The sequence below is a fragment of the Manihot esculenta genome, chromosome 4, assembly GCF_001659605.2.
Source record: "Manihot esculenta cultivar AM560-2 chromosome 4, M.esculenta_v8, whole genome shotgun sequence".
In the NCBI taxonomy this organism is placed as follows: Eukaryota; Viridiplantae; Streptophyta; class Magnoliopsida; order Malpighiales; family Euphorbiaceae; genus Manihot; species Manihot esculenta.
Window position 1 is genome coordinate 2,447,196 of NC_035164.2, and position 20,538 is coordinate 2,467,733.

Here is a 20,538-nt window from a genome sequence, read left to right on the forward strand (position 1 = left end):
ATAGACGGAATTCTATGATTTTTTTTTAGGATAAAAATTTGTATACATATTTCTTTTGGTTAATCTATACTATATTCTTATAGAGAGAGACGCTTTCGCATCTTCTTAACCTAAAATGGCTGAAAAAATAAAATGTATTTTTTTTAGAGTATTCCCGAAAACAGATCTAGTGGAGATGGGGTGATAGTAGATCCATAATAAAAAAAATATTTGTGATTGTTTTATTTTTTCTGATCATCTTCTAGTGAAGAGTGTAAACATGTATTTTTTTTTCTTTTATTTAGTTATGGTGTTTGGTTATTTTTATGGGTTTTTATTTACAAGATATGCTCTGAGACTATAATTTATTTATCACTTATTCTTTTATTTTGGTTGGCTATCAGGTATGTAAGGGGAATAGTTTTTAGCGGTATGTAACTTATGAAATCGATACCAAGCTATATGCTATCGTGATGATCCTCAAAGCTAAAAACCTACTAAAGAAGCTTTGCTTAACACTTATTTAAAAATGTTGTGCACTTGTTTATCTCAAACTCCAACCTTCCTTTATTCTAGCCCTTTTTTCCAAATGCTTGGTCTTGCATTGCCGCTTTGTAAAGGTGGCTCCTTTACTATAGTTTTCATATGGTAGTGTACTTGCATGTAGCAAAGGGTCTAAGGTGAGAGTCTTAGTTATCAAGCTTCACAAGTTTCAATATGTTTTGAGGAAGGAGAGACGCTTTTTATGGATTTTTTTTTTTCTTTTCGATGTGCATCTGACATTTTTGAGTTTTATTATTCTTGTTTTAGTTTTCAAGATAAGACTTTTTTAGTAGTTACGGTGGATAGAGGTTGAGTAGGGACAACAATGGTAATTGATATTTCTTTTCGAGTCATGAATTTTGTTTTTTTATGGGTTAGGCTTTTGCATATTTAGACTTTAAAGTCGTTTAACTTTATAATGGTTTAGATTTTAGGCTTGAGTCTAGGTAATGAAATCTATATCTTTTTTATTTAACAAAAAAACTATATTCGAAAGGTAAAAATTTTTTATCACCTTTTTTACCTGCCAAAACATAAAATTTTATGTCTATTCTATCACTCACTTTTTTTTATTATTTTTTTTTATCAATAATATAGATTTGTATTAATGAAAATGGCTTGAGGTCAAATACAATTGAAACTCATATAGCCTCAACTAATCCTATTTAGAATAAAGAAAAAGCTCAGAGCTCACAATATTAACCCTACTCGAGGCAAGTCCTTAAACCATACATGAGAAGAAAATATTATATACTCTATCCATGATGACAAACTTCCTTCTAGAGCTTAGGAAAGATGATTTTACAAAAATTTGGCAACCACCATACTTAATGCACATTATAAAAATAAACGAATATCGATCTCTATAATAATAAAAACGGTTTTGTCTAACATCTTTTCATAAACTGCATTGTACTTTTTCTTTAAAAAAGAAACAATTTTCGGGGGCTCTAAATAATTAAAGTCCCTGTCCTAAGCGTTTGAAAATTAATTAACGAAATGTCCTAATAAACGTAAAGTAGTCGCCAAATGCAGCTGGAAAAGTTTCAGGGAATTAGTGCACGCGCACTACACAACCAATCCCATCGCGAGTAGCCTTAACTTACAGTAAATATGAACTTCAGTTGACCATTATTTGCAAACTCATTTTGACGCTCTCTCTTTCCATTTTCCTTTTCTTCTGCTCTTATAACCTCTTGTAAAAGAAGTAGGAGGAGGAGGAGGAGGAGGAGGAAGAGGATAAAGCCTATTGGTAGACTCTCTAGATCCGACGAGATCTGTTGCAACAGAACCGTCCTCGAAATCTAGAGCTTTCTATTTTTCTCACTGTTAAGGTGAGATCTTGTATGCTGTTTGTTTGCCGAGAAAGAAAATTTTACTGAATCAGTTTTTTTTTTTAATTTTTTTTAAAATATAGTTCTCGTTGTTCTTCTACGTTGTGTCGAAAATAACAAAAATAGCGTCTCATTATTTGAGTGTAATTTTGTTCTTTTTTTTTCTCTAAAATGAAAATTTCCTTCATTTTCTTAGCTATCAAACTGCTTCCGTAAGATTTCATTTATTACTAACTTACACGTAACAATCGACTTTTTCTAAATTAAATTGATTTTCTATCTGAATGCAGTGAATACGCAAATATTTGATGTTAAGGAAGAGAAAGCAATGAATTGAGGGGGTTTGCTTGTGAAGAGGGAAGGAGACGGAGAGACAGAGAGGGAGGGAGCGCGTGGCGCGGAGAGATGAATGTGAGTCATGCGTCGGTTCACCCAGTGGAAGATCCTCCGACGACGGACGGTGGAAACAATAATAACAACGCGCCGAGAGTGAGAATGAAGGACATACAAGGAATGCCTGGCACGAAAGCTGGCCTCACTTTGCGCGTCTTTCAGTTTTTCTTTGCGGCTGCGGCGCTTGCTGTCATGGCCGCCACCAGTGATTTCCCTTCCGTGACTGCTTTCCGGTAAACAGTCACTGTGATTCTCAATTTTACTTTCTTATGTTTGGTTTTGTGGAGATTAAGTTCGGTGAATCGAGTGTTTGATATGAATCATTAGGATTGCTTCAGATGTTCCCAGAGAAACTTTGTTTGAAAATGTGGAAAATAGAAAATGGGGATTTCACTAATGAGCTCTAGATTATTGTTGACATGAATCCCAGTCCAATGATTCTTTTTTTCTTTTTCTTTTTTTCAAAAGTAAAGGAAATAAAAGTAAACTAGAATGCTTACTTTTTAGCTAAGTGATACTCTGTTACTAGAGTTGTCACTACGGATGCAGATCTCAGTTCAAATCCTAGTTATAAGCCAATGAACCGGACAAGGAAAAAGGTCGGAAATTTGCTAAAATATTGTTAGTTTGGACTAGTTTATATTGGATGCCTCCTAAAGGTTGGGAAGATTGAACATCCAATGCTGTAAATGATATATAGTAATGAACTTGAATAAGTAACCTACTTCTCAATATGACCTGGTATTAAATTTGGGCTACCGTGAAATATTTATGGGAGGCCCCGTATCAGTTGGAAGGCTCTAGTACCATGTTAAATTTGAGCATGTCTAACTCGCCCTAAAAAGTTAGTTCAAAGGGGAGGAGTGCCTAAAGTCTGGCACATTACCCCTATCGCAAGCCGATATGGGATTCAATACCTGGCTATGCATTTGGACTCTAACTTCCGCGGTCATAACAAGGTTTACAGTTGCACTTAAGTTTGCAGCACAAATATTCTTAGGTTTGGACTTAGGATCCATGAGCACTAGCAAAGGTCTGTTACGTGAAGATAGTATTATATACAATTGGATCTCCTGGTCTAGCCTCTCTTCATATCATTTGTGAAGACAACAAATCAAGCATCACGTTGATATTTTTTTTTCTTGACATGCTTACACTAGCAAGTGATAAGATGAGAAAGTTGTTTTAAGTCAATAGTGGAATGGTTTGTGCTTAATAGTTGCCTCTATGTGAAAACCAAAAGGATTGCTGTGAAGACTAGTGCAAGGGGGAAAAAATCCAAATCATGAGCCCAATTTTTCTTTGAGGATCCAATAATTCCAGATTTATCTTCCGTTCAAAAAGTCTAAAACTGTCCAGTTATAAGGTTAAATTAGTCCAATTTCTGACAAAAATCAAGCTCTGGATACATGCTTAGTGAAAGAGAGTGAAGGTGAGTTTCTTGTTATAAAATAATGATGATGAAAAAAAAAAAGCTTTGGCTATAGTTTTCTTGTCTGCCTTTCTCTTTCAAAAATCAAAAACTCCCTAATCAGAAATTGAAGGAAAAATGGCAGTTTTTTCCAAGAGTTTTCTCATTGCTGTGATGGCTCTTATACTCTCTACACTTTTCTGCTTAAGTCGTTGCTCCTGAAGCTGCTTCGGCTCTGGCTCCCATTGCTGCAGCTGGCTCAATCTCGCCTTCTTTTGGCTCTGCTCCAGCTCCTCTATTTAAAATTGTTTCTTTGTGAGCGCGTGTGCAAATGTCTTTTGTCTGTTAGAAGTTGATATATTTGGCCTTAAATGGTAAGAAACTTACTTCGGTTTAATTGGCCTAACAATGAAAAGTTCATGTCTCTACGGGGTTGAGAGATATAGACTGAATGCTTAGCCAGATTGCTTCATACTCTTAACGAGTCAACATGGTTTCTTGCTTAGATTTAAATATGACATAAATTGACACCATCTATGTGGTGCACTTGTGTCATTTTTTCATTTTCTAAAGTTTTGCATCATTTGAAGCAACCAATGACTTTCTACCTTTATCCTTAATGAGGCTTTTTTCATGGAAACTGACATTTATTTCAAGTTCCCCACCATTCATTATTGAAGAGTTTTGATTGTCATTGCTACATGTTTTCTCCTCTTCAACCAAAGAGCAAGATTCAGGTTACTCGCAACATCAGCCTCAAGGACATGAAATCTGGATGCATTTGCATTCAATGAAATTCTTCTGCCTGTGTCTCTCTAGAACTTCTGGGATGTGTTGTCAACTAATCCAGTTGTAGAATCTTGGTACTTATGAATTATAAAAAAATGTTTCTTCTATTTAAAATTGTTTCTTTGTGAGCGTGTGTGCAGATGTCTTTTGTCTGTTAGAAGTTTGATTTATTTGACCTTAAATGGGTAGTTTTGACTTATTTGGACGAGAAGGTCAATTTGGGCTTATTTGGTCCATTGATTTAAAGTTCAAAGGCTGATTTGGTCCTTTTCCCCCTAATAAAACCTCCCGATTCCCATTGTTGCTGAAACTGTAACTGTCCTTGTGTTGGGTAGGAAAATAAACAACTTGTTCTTTTGTATATGTTTTATATTTTTGTATGTGACCGTCACACTAGTGATTTTTGCATAACATCAAAACTTTTTGCTGTATGCTCAGATACCTTGTTGCTGCTGCTGGTTTGCAGTGTTTGTGGAGCCTTACCTTAGCTATTGTGGACATTTATGCTCTCTTAGTGATGCGCTCCTTGCAGAATTATCGAGTTGTCAGCCTGTTTGCTTTTGGTGATGGGGTAAGGTTACAATGCTGAATTTAACAGTGGGACCTTTTATCTTTTACACATGCTGCTGCTGCGTACTTCAGTGGTATATTTAGATCCTGGAATCAGTGTTTTTGTCTGGCTTCTATTAAGTCATGGATCAATAACAAAGTATTGATACTGTTTGAATGTTATAGCTTTCTGAACTGCTTGGTGCTGCTCATGCAAATTCTTCCCAGCAAGTTTTTTCAACTTTTCCAATTAATGTAGTATTCCTTGATTATTCTGCTATCCATCTTTCTTTGTTTCCATTTCGTTTATGATTTCCAGTTTGTAGTAACATTTAGCTTACCATACTTGCATTGGCGAGCTGGGTCTTTATTGACTCATATATAGCAGATAGACAAGTTCAGCAAATCATATCTCACTCATGTGTGTCTGGGTTCAAGTCTTAGTTGATTGGACTAATATATCTGACTAGTATCCTTGTGCATGGCAAGAAACAGGATTTGCTACAATGTTTCACAAGTGCAAGTGCTCTAGCAACAGTTGCATTAATCTTGGCCTTTGAAAATTTGTTGTTTGAATTTTACAAGACAGATAAGATCACGCGATATTTTCATTATGTCTCTGCTTTGGATGTCCCTGCATTATATTCAGCTATTTCTTTCTCTCACATGAAATTGATCAGAGAGCGACTTTATTATGTTTGTTCCAATTGTGTGCGTGAGTTTGAATGTGGAACCATGAAAAAAGTTCGGATTCACTTGTATACATTTGTCGACTTGTTTGTCTAAATTGTTAGTGTAGTTATCTCCATGAAACATAAATTTTCATGAGTTGTGGTGGCTGAAATGACATGGACATTTTTTTATGCAGATCACATCTACACTTACATTTGCTGCAGCTTGTGCTTCTGCTGGCATCACAGTCCTTATTGATAATGACCTAGGCAGCTGTTCTCAGAATCACTGTGTGCAGTTTGAAACTTCTACAGCCATGGCTTTCATCAGCTGGTTCACTGCATTACCTTCTTTTCTCCTTAACTTTTGGTCGCTGGCATCCCGATGACAAAAAAGAAAAAAAAAACTTAAAAAGAGGAGAGAAGAGAATGATGATAGTGGCCATTTTTGTTAGAGAAACTGAAATACATGGTCTTGTTTTGATCTTTGTTACCTGATGTGTGCAATTTAAACTCAGTTTCTCTTCCATTGCGAATGTTTTGTAAAAAATGGTCAACGTATTCAGGGTTCTTTGTTGTTGGGGGACTTTGAGTACTCAGGAAGCGCATTTGATTTTCCCACTGCGGTGTAGATATTCAATGTGGAACATCTCAAAAATGAGAGTGTAAGTTTGAAAGGCGATATTATTTTTCTCTCTTATGCTTGATACTTTCCGATATTTCCTACATTTTTCTCATATTTCGGGCATTAAAAATTATCAATATAAAATATTTTCTTAAGTGAAAGTGAAAACGGAGACATTTTAAAGGAAAATAAGTCATTTTCTAAAGTTTTAGAACTTTATTTAGATTATTATATACAAATTTATTAATATTTATTATTTTTTAAATTACAATCAAATAATAAAAAAATAAATATTTTGTTGAAAATTTTTTTTCATAAAAGATATTTCAGACCAAATATTTTTCTGAAAATATCTTGAATTTGTTAATGAATTATTCATAAAGCATTCATGTTTTTTACAACTAGATTAGATTATATATATATATATATATATATATATATATATATATATATATATTAAATTCATCATATTTTAGTCATAAAAAAATTCGATGTGATAAACAAAATTTTTAAACAATTTGAAATTAGGATTAATTATTGTTATATTATTATTCTAAGAATTATGCCTTTTTTTTTTTCAAGTTCTAAACTCTCTTCAGGTCTTACATATTTTACCAATAAACAGAAATGTCTAGGGAAGAAGACGATGATAATGCCATACTTTATATCTGTTTCAAGAAATATGAAGAAATTGTGAAACAGCCACAAATATTTCCTTTCTTCATCTTATTGTTGGGAATTTTGATTTGTAACCAAGAATCTGATAAGTTCATTTCTTACAGTTTGAGCTAGTATATTATATAATCTTTCATTTGTCGATATTCCATGAATATCGGACGTGATATACTAGGCAACTCTATATCGGATATGATTATTAAACACTAATTCAACATCGACTATTATTGGCTAGTATTTTTGATAGTTTTATCTCGTTTTACAGTAATTCTTTTATTATAGAATTACTAGTTTCGCATAATTTTTATCTCTAATATCCATTATAACAGTCTAATTTTACTTTGTCCAGATAACTTTCATACCATCCTTTTCACCAAGCCTAAAATAAGTGGTACTGCTTGATCAGATTAGAGAACCCATGGAGTCTATGTCTAGATTACCAAAGAGAAAAAGTGTGCCTTCTTCGTAGTCTTCCTTTTCAATATAAAGTAAACTTGATGATGGGTTAGGTTAATTAGGTCCATTATTAGTGCTAGATGATGTTATGCATGTTTTTTTTTGTTGGATTTTTTCACAATTTCAGATGCAAACATTATTTTGACTTGATTTTTGAAGTGTGTTCAACAGTGAGTTTGAAAATAATCCACAACCACAATCAACATTATAGCTAATTTTTTGGCTTATTAGGAGCTTGATTAATATTTTCTTGTTTCCTAATTATAATAATGATTTCTTCAAGAAAATATGTTAACAAAATAATTTCTCATTCTTTGTTTTAATCTGTGTTTAGCATTATTATAGTAGTTGCCGCTGAAAAAGATAAAGGTAGATTACTATTGGGTACATATGTTTTGTCAAAAATTATTTATTTAGTTATTATTTTTTAAAAAATATAATTAAAACTTCTTAAATTTTAAAAAATTTATTAATTAATTCATTTATTAATTTTAACCCTTAAATATTATAAAAAAAATTAATTAATAAATTTATTATAAAATTTAACAACTAACTAATAAATTTTTATAAAATATAAAAATTAAATAATAAAGTATTTAACAAATAAAACTAAAAGAAAGACTAATGAATAAATTTTTAAAATTTCAAAATGTTTTAATTAAAGAATTAATTAATATATTTTTTATAATATAAAAATTAAATAATAATTTTTTTTTAATTTTAATAAAAGAAATATGAACCAAAAGGCAGAAAGTACAGACACAAAAGTCAAAAGCCTTTATTTAATGCTCTGTTTTTTCTTTTTAATTTTTTTTTTCTCAGAACAATGCTCCGTTTTTTCTCTTTCTTTGTTGAATAGTTTTAAGATTTAAGGTGGCAACTTGCAAGAATTCCACAAAGTTCAGGCATAAGAAAATAAAGAACAAAGTCATGAGTAGAGTCAGCAACAGAGAGCTGTTGATAGGCCTCGTAAATACAAAACTCGGTGGCAAGGAAAAATCCAAGCAATGCAAATTGAAATCCTGCAAATGATTTGCTGCACAGAGGCAAAAGGTTGGGATTTGAGCTCGTAAACTTGAATTGTCGCCCAACCTCGACCCGAATTATATTGAGAGAAGAAAGCAAAGACCGCCATTAGGGATTACAAATACCTGTATTTTCTTGTGAGATTTTGAAAAAGCAAATCTGGCTGCACTAAATAAAAATTAATTAAATTAATATAATGCAAACCTGGGAATTTAAATATTACAAAACTTCTTTTTTACCAATTTTCAAAATTCCCCACCATTAGTTTTTTTTTTTTTTTTCATACGCAACTCTGGGGAGGAAGAGGACATCAGATGAATGAATTTTCATCACACAAAAGACCAGTTTACAAAGGAGAATGCAAGGCAATGGACAGTGCTTTCATCTGCAGCAAGGACTTTCCATGCAACAGCTTGCTCATACGAAACATGGCGCCCCATTGTTGACATGCAGATTCCACCAGGCAAGTAAGCGAATCCCTGACATTATGTATAAATTTAACCAATTAGGATTCACATCAAATATTCATTTAGTTTCTAGAGAAGTTCTCTCAGCTCTTTAGACGAATCGTCAAAAAGCTGATATATAAGAAATATAATTTGCTATAAAAAAGAGAGAAATTCAGTTAAGAACTATCTTAACTGGATAATTTCAAAGCAAATGCATGTTAAATGTTTGATATTACTCGTTGACAGCAACAGAAGTAGTAAATATATTTCCACGTAAAAGGGGTTACCTGTTGCATTAACTTTGCAAAGTCTGCACAAAGTGCCTTGCGTCCAGATTCATCGAATATCTTATCTAATGTGATGTCTTGTAGAGCCACTAAAGTTGTCTCTAGCATGTCCATCCCTGCCTGATTGGCAAAGATGAAAACCGGCAGCGACTACAACAAAAAGGAATGACTTTGCTCAGATTGAGTAGCTTAAATAAGATGATGGTCCGTGCTAGAGATGGATTGTAATCCCCTTGTTTGGAATCAAAGATTTCACTAGATTTCAATTCATTTCAACTATTTTCTTGCAAAATGAATCATGCCAAACAGAGGAAATATGATTGTAGCAAATGCAATTTTTGAGCTGCATTATTGCTAAATCTATGATGCCTGTGTTGTATAATAAAATATATTGTACCTTCAATGAACAACACAAAATGGCATCCTGATGATGCCATAGATGTTTCAATACCGAATCTCCCCCAAGAGAATCAGACCTCAGCAATTCTGCCCCTAGATAGTAACTGAGGAAAATGACGAAAAACAATTAGAATGTTCTATAAAGCCCAATTTAGAAGATGCAGAGTTTGATCTTTCAACAAAATAGGAATATGATGATCCATACAGAACATGTTATAGACATCTGACAGAAGGCAACTTCCACATGTAATAAACAGCCATATAATTGCCAAGTAATGTATGATAAATATTCCAGCAGAACTTGCCTGTAACTTTGGCAGATCCAGTGAGCTAAGGTAAGAGCTTCAGGAGAGCTAGGTGATAACTTAGGTCCCACAGATGGGCTCAATCCTGATGGAGATATAGCCATGGCCACCCTCTGGACTGAGGAAATCACACTTCGGACATATTGACGAGCCATGTTAGCAACATTGTCCTGTAAATTGCTCTCAAAAGGGAACTGAAAGGCAATAGTCAAGACTGATCGTGTACTATGAGATGATGAGGCATCTTCTGTAGCATGATTTGTTGCAGGACCCACTTCAAGACTCGTTGTGAGATCCAAGGTGCGAGATGTGTTAACAGCAGTCTGTGCATCCTTCTGTACAATTTCACCATTAGTACACTGAACAAAAATGATGTCAAGAATACAAACACAGGTATTATTGAGCATTGGAATTTGGACAGATTATTGAAAGACTAATATGTTGTAATTTTAACAAGCATACTAAATCAACAAGCATATACAATGTAAGAAGGTAAAAATTAAAAGTAAAGTTCAGTATAACTTAACAGTTTTTGAATCCAAGGGAATGACTCGGAAACCAGAAGGCAATAGTGGAGCATCATCAGGAAACATTTCATCAATTGGAGCAAAAACAAGTTCTGCGCAGGCACCAACAGCGTTCTCGTCAATTCCACTACATATCTGCCCAAAAAATAAAACAAAAGGTCATTAAGGCACATGAATATAGTTGAAGAACATGACCAGGCTTCTTAAGGTCAATGAAAACAGCATGGCAACAAGTACCTCAGGGCATTCCTCAAAAACTTGTTCAATATAGAGAGGAAATGTATTTAACTAAATTTTAATAATAATCCCGAAATATACATCCAGGTTGAACATGTTAAAACTTAGAAAAGATGTGAGATGAGAATCATTTGCGACCAACCCATCTACATTTCAATTGCAATTGTATGAACCCCCCAAACTCAACTAAACCAAACAAACCCTGTTCAAAAGCTGCAAGCCAAAGAAACAATGGCTCTAAGATACTAAAACTAGTACCTGTAAGAGATGAATGTCCCTTGAAATAAAAGCATCCTCTTGTGCAAGAGAATGGCCTTCCAGTCGAACAACTTCAAGCAACTGGACAAAGGTTTCATTTAAGAATAAAGCATGTAAATACATGAACAACATAATGAGGACTTAAATGATTGCATTTGTTACATAGCAATGAAAGATCTAAGGCACTCGGCACCAACGTACTTCTTCATGTTCAATTGTATGACCAAGTGGCATGATGATTTGGCTTCCGGTGAACCTTGTGGCTCTCATTCCTGGAAACACATATGAACCAGCCTTCAACGAAACAGCAGAATAGGCATCAACATTAAAATCAGCCCATTCAGAACGGTGCTCTCTTAGGAACCGAACCAGGACTGCAGGAGGAACATTCTAGCATCAAAAAAGGAACAAAAATCTCATCAGTTCTGAACCCAGGAGAATGCTACAGAATCGTTTCATGTCCTTAAGCATACATGACTACTATGAATTACAAGTTATCAAAGAACATGTTATCACAGTTCCCTGTATATCCATGCACAAAATTGAAAGGAAAATGAAGACGCAAATTTATGAATCTCAAAACTAAAACATGACTATTTCTAACACCGAGTATTTGTACAATATAGCAGGAAAGAAATAACCATGAAACATTCTGCCAATTTCTTACAAAGCATCAGTTCCATTGCCAGGTTTTGCCAGTGAACACAAACAATGGTTTTCATACAATTTAAATACCATTTGCCTAGAAAAAGAATTAAAGGATTTGCTAAATTATGACATTAACTACATTAGAATATTTTCTTATTTAGGTCTTGCTATAATGCAAGAACTAAGTCACAATCATCACATGTCAAAGTCACAATCATCACATGTCAAAGTCAAACAAAACAACAGGCCCAAAATTTCAGACTGTGGGCCAAAGAAAATCCACAATGCTAGTTCCAGACTTACTTGCAATAGCATGGAAGCTTTTGCACATAGAATCCCTCCCAGGAATGAAAGGGAATTAGATGTATTGGAAGTGCTGCTCAAGTTCTTGGTTGAATTAACAGCAATTATAACGTCTTCAGCTCCATCACAACTCATCAGTGACCAGCCATCATCATTAAAGCCGTTTACAGCATCATTAAATCCTCTACAGAAAATTACATCAAAAGAGATACAGATAAGAAATGGTAACACAGTTTAACATTTAAACACACATATTTATCACTTGACTGACAGATGTAACATACATATATTTGCCTTCAGAAATGGAAAAGCGCCTGAAATTGAGAAAGAAAAGAAAAGACAAAATCATGCAGCTACCTGCTTAATTTTTGGCTAAAAGTTCTCAGAACAGCTGGTTGCCGGCCTAAACCATACACCACCTCACCACTAGTCTCTTGAGCTATTTGCCTGATGTAACGCAGTGCCTTCAGAGGAACATGTTTGTTAGTACCTTCTCCTAGTAGTTGGGGAAAAAAGGCAGAGACTGTTGTCGAATTTTGTCCAATCCACTTTCCCCTCCCAATAAAAGAAGACGGAAAAGGGGAAAAAGAAAAAGTCTCATCCATGGCAGCTAAAACCCAACTCAAATTAATAGAAAAAAGGGACTCCAGATGGAAGGGGGCAAATCTACTTTTCTTTTCAAAATAAAAACAGATAAGACGAGACAAAGCACATATATAAAAAATGACCACGCTTACATTTCAACATAAGTCATAATCTCATCTTCAAGAAGGCGGCCTACAAATTTAACAGTCTACAAGATGCACCAGCACCTAGTCATTTACCTACAAATTCTATAAATAACCTTTTTATTTTTAATCATGGAGGGTCAAAAACTGCTCAATCATGCCTTAGGAACGGGTAACTATTGAATTTGTTTAAATGACAGTGGAACATCTCCAGGACTCTTTCCTTAAGAAAACACACCTCAGAAACACAGCCCAATATGTCAAGCAAACCAAAGTCAACTCACCGCAATTGTCATTTTCTGGGCCACTACTTTTGATGATTCATAAAGAGGTCGCAGCACTTCAGGAACACTCCATGCCTGAAAAGAACGTGAATGAAGTTAGCTATTACTTGACATTTAATTCAAGACACGATTGTCAAAAACTGTACCTCAAGATTTAGGTGATCCACTATGTGGATAATTGAACCTCCACCTTCACATGGCCTTATCAAATAGCCACTGGGAAGCATTTCAGCCCTCACAAACTGAGAAGCAGCTGCTGCATTTGGACCAGTGCCAGAACCAGAAAGAGATCTCTCACAGACCTTACAAAAACAGAAAATGAAGGAACATAAATAAGACATTTCATTGCCCTCCACAATTTAAATTGCAATAAGTTGACAATCTCTGACCTCTATAGTCTATACCAAAAGTTACATAGTTATCCTTATCCATTAATGAATAGATGACTGAAAACAAAAAATTGCGTACCACGAGACTGCCATTCTCTAAGCTTGTAGTGTATCTCAAAGTCCAAAAATCCCGTGCAGGAGCCAGAGTCATTGGAGCGTATATCTGAAGTAATTTTCAATTCAGTTGCTCCAGAAGATTAGTAAAATCCCATAAAGTAAAGCAGAATGAATAAAAATTCCAAATCGTACTCGTTTACCTGACTATATACTAGTTCAATTGTCCCACCATTTCCTGCAGGAAACATGGTGAACACTTCAAGGCTCCGACAATCCCGGAACCAAGATGGACGATCTTTAAGGATCTCTGCAATCTGTCATTTTATATAATATTCAGAGAGCAAAAATGCATTACTACAAGATAATAATTTTTTTTAAAAAAAGATAACAGTACCAAGGGCAAGAAACATCTTGAAAATCTACATATTTAAGAAAGCATACCTTTGTAGGTTCTAAGCTTACGAGACCGCAGGCTCGAGCTGCCACCCCACTGCAACTTTGTGAAATTGCAAAGATCCCAACCGAATCCGGACCAGGCTATCAAAAAATAATCCATTAAGGTCAGCCGGAATATCATGAATCATACCTCAAAAAATTTGAATGGAAAAATGACCCAGGAAAAAGGGAATAAAACATGGAAGAAAGTGAAAAACCTTCATCCCAGGCATCTGGACCCAATCGACAGCAGTTCCTGTAGCCTTTGAAAGGAACTCTGCCAAGGTCTCCTCTGCAATGGACAGCAGTCTACCAAAGAATATAAGAACCAAAAATGGTCTTAGTTACAAACATGCAGAGAGAAATAAAGAGATCAGGGCCATGAGTTGGAGAGGTTACCCAGCAGGGTTATTGGCATCTCTCAATGAATGCTGAGGAGTGGTCACTACAGAGTCACAGCTTGCATCAGTTGCTGATGCCTGAAGCAATAAAGTGAGAATTGTACAAAGATATTAAAAACCATAAAGAAATGATAATCGCACTTGGGAAAAAACTGGGCGCGCAAGAGAATGAGGAGGTACTACAGCCTGAGTAAATATAGAAAGGCTATGACAGGAAAATCAAGCTATATAACAGGTGTGCAATCATTAGCTGGCACAAAAATCTAATGTGTCAATGAAGCAATTGAAAGTTAAACTGAAAACTTTGTATCATGTTAAATTTGTTTTAACTGGATTAGCTATCAAGAATGATGTCTAATATTTAGATGAACTTAAGTCAGAATACAATAATCAAGTCATATTGAATGTACATTTTTCGGTACGTCCCCAGTTAAAGTGGAGAATAAAATTGTAAGGAAAAACGCAGACTTACAGTATTCAATTGTTGACGCATGTAGCCATTCTCACATACCAACTGGGATACCTGTTTCTGCAACCGATCATTCTCCTCCATCAACAGTTTATTCATTGCTGTCAATTTCCTGTTCACGGTCTGGAGCCTAGAAGATTCGTTTCTTTGCTTCTCTCGACACCTGCATAGCAAAAATTGATTATTAACTTCCCCCGAAGCCCAGTTCACCTCAAAGGTGGAAAACAAGCTTAGCTCCATAACCTCCATACTTGTTTTTTTTTTCTTTTACTTACTTTTTAAACGCCAACCAGGATTCCATGAAAAACCCAGTTGAAAGAAAATCACTCAGTACTTCAGGTGAGTTACCTTGAATCAGAAATTACAGACAATTTATTTGATAAAGCTAACATTCTACTAGGAAAAAACTTTACACCTGGCTCCAGAAATGAAACCCAATTACAGAGATCATCCAATCTTTTTCTTCCTAAAATTCTGAAATTTGAGAACTGAAACTAACTATTAGCTAATCTAATATTTTAAGAAACTCAACCTTGGTATAAAAACTTATTACCAAAAGTAGCGCATTTGGCATCTCAAAAATTTAAAACTTTAAAGTTCCATTAATACAGTACTTCGAAGCTTCTTAACATAAGAATCAAGTAACACAAGTGCCTAAAAAGGCAAAACGAATGACAACTTCCTATTTCAACAGTGTATCAAATCTTTTACCTGCGATTTTGAAACCATACTTTGATCTGCTTGGGCTCGATGTTCGACAAAATGGGGCACTCTCTGATCAACTGTTGTCTTCTCAAGGAGCTGGGCTTGGGGCACTCAGCATAGACTCTTTCAAGCGCGTCCACTTGCTCCGCGGTGTACCGGACATACTTTCCACTGTCAGTAAGGTGCTTGTTTATGCTTCCGTTACTGCTGTCTCTGTGCTGAGCCAGCGCCATCGCCATTTCCACCGCTGGGAAAAGGGATGGGGAAAAAAGGAAAAACAAACCCACCAACTAGACAACCAAAACAGACAGCAAGAGACCCAGAAAGAGAGAAGGAGCAATTTTTCCCGGATTTCCTTCCTTTTTCTTTTAGGGCTTATGGGTTAAGATTCTTTCCTCTTCGTAAAGTCCGTTCCTTCAAAGATTTTGAGCTTAACAAAGAATCTTGAGACTTAAAAAAGAAAAGAAGAAGGATTGGAGACGAAGGTAAAAGCCAAATGGAGTTGGGTCTTGCAGAGTTAACGCTAATATATACAGACACGGAGAATCAGTATGTACTTTTGCGAGAAACCTTCTCCTCCTTGTTTGTTCACGAACCTCTCAAAAAACCCAATTCTGCTTTAACCCAAAAGAGGGGGAAAGCAGAGAAAATTATTAACAAAAAAGGACAAATAAGCTCAAAAAATCCAAACTTTGAACAAAATTTCTCTCCTTCCCCCCTCTCCAGCTCAGTCTATCGAAAAACCAAGCTTCCTCTTTTGCTTTTTTTTGCTACCCTTGATCTCAAATCTAACCAAAATAGCTAGTTGTCACAGAAATATTTACCCTCTGTGTGTCTCTCCCGACTCAAGTGAGCTTAGAATAAAACCAGGAAGCTCTCTCTCCAGAAAGAGAGCCCAATTGGGTGGTAGCATTAAAAAGAGGGTGCTTGTGGATAGCTGAAAAGAGGAAAAATGTGGAGAGAGAGCGCAACCCTAACCATGGCTGTCGATAGAGTCCAGAGAAAAATGGAGAGGCTTCAATAGAGAGAGAGAGAGAGATGACAGCGAGCGAGTGATCTAGTCTGAGCTTGAAACAGTGGGGAAAAAGAAAAGGAGAGAGTGAGCAGAGCAGTTTCATTTGCACGCATACCGACAAAATCACCAGTTTTCTTAATAATTTCTCCGCATTTACATTTCTCTCCCTGTACTTTCTTCGTATTGACATCTAAGATCTTCTTTTCCTCTTTCCTCTCTCTCATCCATAATGTGAACAAATTTCAAAAAAAAAATAAAAATAAAAATATTGTGAACAATTTTCTTCTTCTGCATGCTAAACTGCGCACATTCCATTGCACAATTTAACTTTTATTAATTGTAATAGTTTATGAATAATATATTATAAAATACAATATAAAATTTTTTAATTCAACTATATTGATTATATTCTTAATTTTAATAATTTTATTAAATTTTTATATATAAATTTATTAATATATTTTATTTTTTAAATTAAGATTAAATAATAAAACACATAATCGTGTTGAAAATAAAAAATAAAAATATTTTTTTTAAATATAGATTATTTTCCATAAACAAATTTTTTTTTTTGGGGGAGAAACCATCCTTTTCTTGAGTATATGATAGTGGTAAGTATTGGGTTTTCAACTTTATAAGAGAGAAGTTTTAGAAGAATATTTATCTTTTCTTTTTGTTATTATTTGGAGACTGACAATTCAAAGCTTGAAACCAGTTTTGTATTTTTCTAAAGAAGCAAAATGGGTATACATGGCAAATTCTCATTGGCTTTTTTGGGTTAATTTCTATGGAAAGAAAACTATTTTATTATTTGATAATTGAAAAAGTAGGGATTCATTTGACTAGGGTTTCTGGTCCAATTGAAAATTAAAAAAAAATTGATATTTACTTGAATTTTTTTTTCAAACATACCCAAATATGATTTAGACCAATTAGCCTATAAAAAAAAATACAACTAAGTCCAAGGCCAACAGGAGCTTAATCCATATAAAAAAATCTCAAGCGATCCATCAAGCATCAGTGGCCCTAGAAACAATTTCCTTGGAGAAGAGAGATCGATGAAGCTTCAAACACTAAGTAAAGGTATTTCTCATAACAACTATTTTCAAGAGAGTTGATGTTAGGAAAAAATGATGAACACACATAGCATAGGCTAGTATATATGAGTCTGGAGCAAACGCGAACAACAAGCAAAATCCTTTTAACATGTGAAAAATAAAAAATCATTAGGAACATCTCTAAGAGATATACATCTCAAAAAAGTAGAATATTTCGCTCCAACCACAGCAATAACAATAAAAAGAGCACTGAGTTCTATTCCGAAAAATAACTAACAGAGATACCGAGTCAGATCCAGCAACAACTTCAATAGATTAACTATGAAATAAAGTGGATCTGCCAGTAACCATCATCAGACTATTCAACAAAGTTCTAAAAGGTAAAAATAGGCAATTATTTTCATAGATTTCACGTTATATAATAAAAAATTAAATAAATAAATAAAAGTAATAAAAAAAGAAAGAAAATAAAAGCCTATTCATAACTAACTCAAAATGGAGAGGAACGAACTCATATAAGCATGAAAAGAACTCTTAGAAATAAAGAATAAAGAAGTAAGGCAAAAGAAAAAACCTCTCTAGAAATATTCTAAAGAGTTGAAAAAACATCTTACTTGAGCATCTTCAATATAAAAGCAAAAGATCTACATATGCAACTTATGCTTAAAAATTCATATTAAAGAAAGAAAAATTGAAAGAAAAAAAACTCATTTATTATGTGCCTTCTATATTCCAAAGGGTAAGAGAAATAAGTTGCATAATAGTTACAGAGTCCGATTCTTGTCGAAAATAATCTCAAAATGTCTTCCACCACACTAGAAAGCTCATAAATTCGACAATATCAAGCTTGTAAGAGCAAGGATTAAGAGACCAAATGGCACGTGCATGTGGATAGAGGAAAAGAGCATACTCTCATATTTCTACTCATGCAAAGCAAAAGAGACACATAGCAAAAACTCTAACTTTACGCAACGTTAAATTATGTAAGATAGGAACTGCATTACATAATAAACGCTAGAGAAAAACCTTAAGTTTAAACTGAATCGGTAGGGTCCAAGTACGTTGCTAGATAGACTTTGGAATACAAGACAAAAATGAAGGTTATGAGGTAGAAACTTAGTTAGAAAATTGTTGAATAAGATATTGATAGCCAAACTTAATAGTATATTTTCCACTCTCTTCAAAATGCCAAACTAAGTAATCAAAAGTGTCTTTAAGAGTCACATAGTATTTGCTTGAGCCAATGAAAAAAGGTAGTACACCAATTACTATAGTTATTTAGATTTTAATAAAATTAACCAGTTGATTTTTATAATTTTTATAATTAATTAAAATATTTTGGATTATCTTAATATATAACTATGTGATCATTCTGTTAATAATTTCGCCAGTAAAAAGAAGAATCTGTTAGTAAAAAGGGAGAGAATATTTATAAATTTAAAAAATAATCCCATATTCTATGTTGATTAATTTGGTTTCATTTTTTAGTCCATCAAATTCCATCAATTGAATGAACAGAAAAATCTATAAATATATATTAAGCCTTAAAACTAAATTTTAGAGGCAAAAAGATATAGGCAGGAAATGATATAGATCTAAGCTAAAAATTTAAATCAAATACACAAATTAAGCATCAAATATCATATAAACAACAATCTAAGAAACTAAACTCCAGATTTTATAATTAAAATCAATAAAAATTATAATCCATAAACTCCTGAAAATATCAAGTGTGTGAAAAAAACTATAATCAAATCTCATTTAAGCAATAATTTATCAATACATTAAAACTCCTGTAAACAACATCCAAACAATCAAACTAAGAAATTCCATATCACTAAACCCTCAGAACATTTGAGATATGAAACAATAAATAGGGTGACCATCGACTATTGATTAGATAAAGGGAGCAACCATCGGTAAAGAGGGCAACCATCGGCGAAGAAAGCAATATTGACCTGTGATTGGATCAAGGGAGAGAGCAACCATCAACAGGGAGAGTGACTGATGCGGAGCAATTAGCCTTGCATTTTATGATAGACTTGTATTATACTTAACTTTTGCTACCAACATCCATTGGAGGCCCACAATAGTTTTTTGAAAATGAAATTTCGAGATGTATGACTTTCAAAAATGTGACAATGACCGCGGGTCTGTCGCAAAGTTCGATGCGAAAATTTCATCGTTTAGAGAGTCAATTTTGTAATTTTATTTTTTTAAATTTTTTCATAATTTTTCATATTAGGGTTTTTTTTAATTATAAATAGCAATTTTCTTGGTTATTGGACACACTTTTCAATTTTTGAGAATTTAATAAGAAATTTCGGCTTCTAATTTTTTATTTTGTAAATTTCATCTTAACTAAACGTTATTGGTTAAAATTTCAGACGGAGTCTAAACAGTCCTATTTCACCATCGCTAACAACTAAGAGGTGCGACTCGCTGCAATTGAGGCATCCTTGATAGAATTGAGGGAGATGATTGGACAGGTAGCCTTACAATGAGATAACAACCAACCCGCCACAGCCGAATGCCCATAGCCAGATTCAAATTCTATGGCCGCAAATCTCCAACAGGATTATCACGAATATTACAAAATAAAGATAGACTTTCAAAACTTTTTTAGATCGTTGAAAGTAGAATCTGTCCTTAATTAGTTAGCGAAAGTTGATCGGTTTTTCAAAGTTATAAACGTTGAGGAGGATCAAAAGATTCCGATTGTGGCTTTAAATTATAAGGTGGTGCAGCAGCATGGTGGAATTCTGTTCAAAATGAACACTATCGCAGGAGCCAAAAACCTATACAAAACTGGCTGTTGATGGAGCAAATGATTGAACAGCAGTCCTTTCCCAGTGATTACCGCCAGGTTTTGTATAACTGATATCATGACTGTATTCGAGGGAGTCGAAGGGTGGAAGAATATACAGAGGAGTTTTTGCGGTTGTAGGCGAGGTGTGATAGCTGTGAGAATGAAGCCCAGCAGGTTGCTCATTATTATAGGGGATTGAATTATGAAATTCATTGTATGATGGGAATAGCTGCGGTTTTCACTTTGGTAGATGCCATTGAGATGGCGAAAAGAGCGGAAGAACATGTTGAATGACAGCCTCAACATCAGTTTAATCAAAATTTT

The 20,538-nt window shown here is 34.2% G+C and overlaps 2 protein-coding genes across 3 annotated transcripts; one reads left to right on the forward strand and one right to left on the reverse strand.

Annotated features, from left to right (window-relative positions):
- Positions 1-1,657: 1,657 nt before the first annotated feature.
- Positions 1,658-6,365, forward strand: LOC110612908 (CASP-like protein 5A2). The gene is made up of 4 exons (XM_021753760.2): positions 1,658-1,856; positions 2,147-2,482; positions 4,888-5,020; positions 5,867-6,365. The coding sequence occupies exons 2-4, from the start codon at positions 2,262-2,264 to the stop codon at positions 6,056-6,058; spliced, it is 546 nt and encodes a 181-aa protein (XP_021609452.1). The 5' UTR covers positions 1,658-1,856; positions 2,147-2,261; the 3' UTR covers positions 6,059-6,365.
- A 2,250-nt stretch (positions 6,366-8,615) lies between these two features.
- LOC110613525 (homeobox-leucine zipper protein REVOLUTA) lies at positions 8,616-16,429 on the reverse strand. Of its 2 annotated transcripts, XM_021754699.2 has the most exons (18): positions 15,339-16,428; positions 14,631-14,790; positions 14,157-14,236; positions 13,976-14,066; positions 13,764-13,859; positions 13,523-13,636; positions 13,345-13,428; positions 13,023-13,178; positions 12,877-12,951; positions 12,222-12,328; positions 11,865-12,048; positions 11,115-11,303; positions 10,914-10,994; positions 10,419-10,553; positions 9,892-10,226; positions 9,585-9,690; positions 9,188-9,337; positions 8,616-8,930 (listed from the first exon to the last, which is right to left on the reverse strand). In XM_021754699.2, the coding sequence occupies exons 1-18, from the start codon at positions 15,569-15,571 to the stop codon at positions 8,781-8,783; spliced, it is 2,526 nt and encodes an 841-aa protein (XP_021610391.1). In that variant the 5' UTR covers positions 15,572-16,428; the 3' UTR covers positions 8,616-8,780. The 2 variants fall into 2 exon arrangements, with proteins under 2 accessions (XP_021610391.1, XP_043811932.1); XM_043955997.1 differs by lacking the exon at positions 10,914-10,994 and having other exon boundaries at positions 15,339-16,429.
- Positions 16,430-20,538: the final 4,109 nt, after the last annotated feature.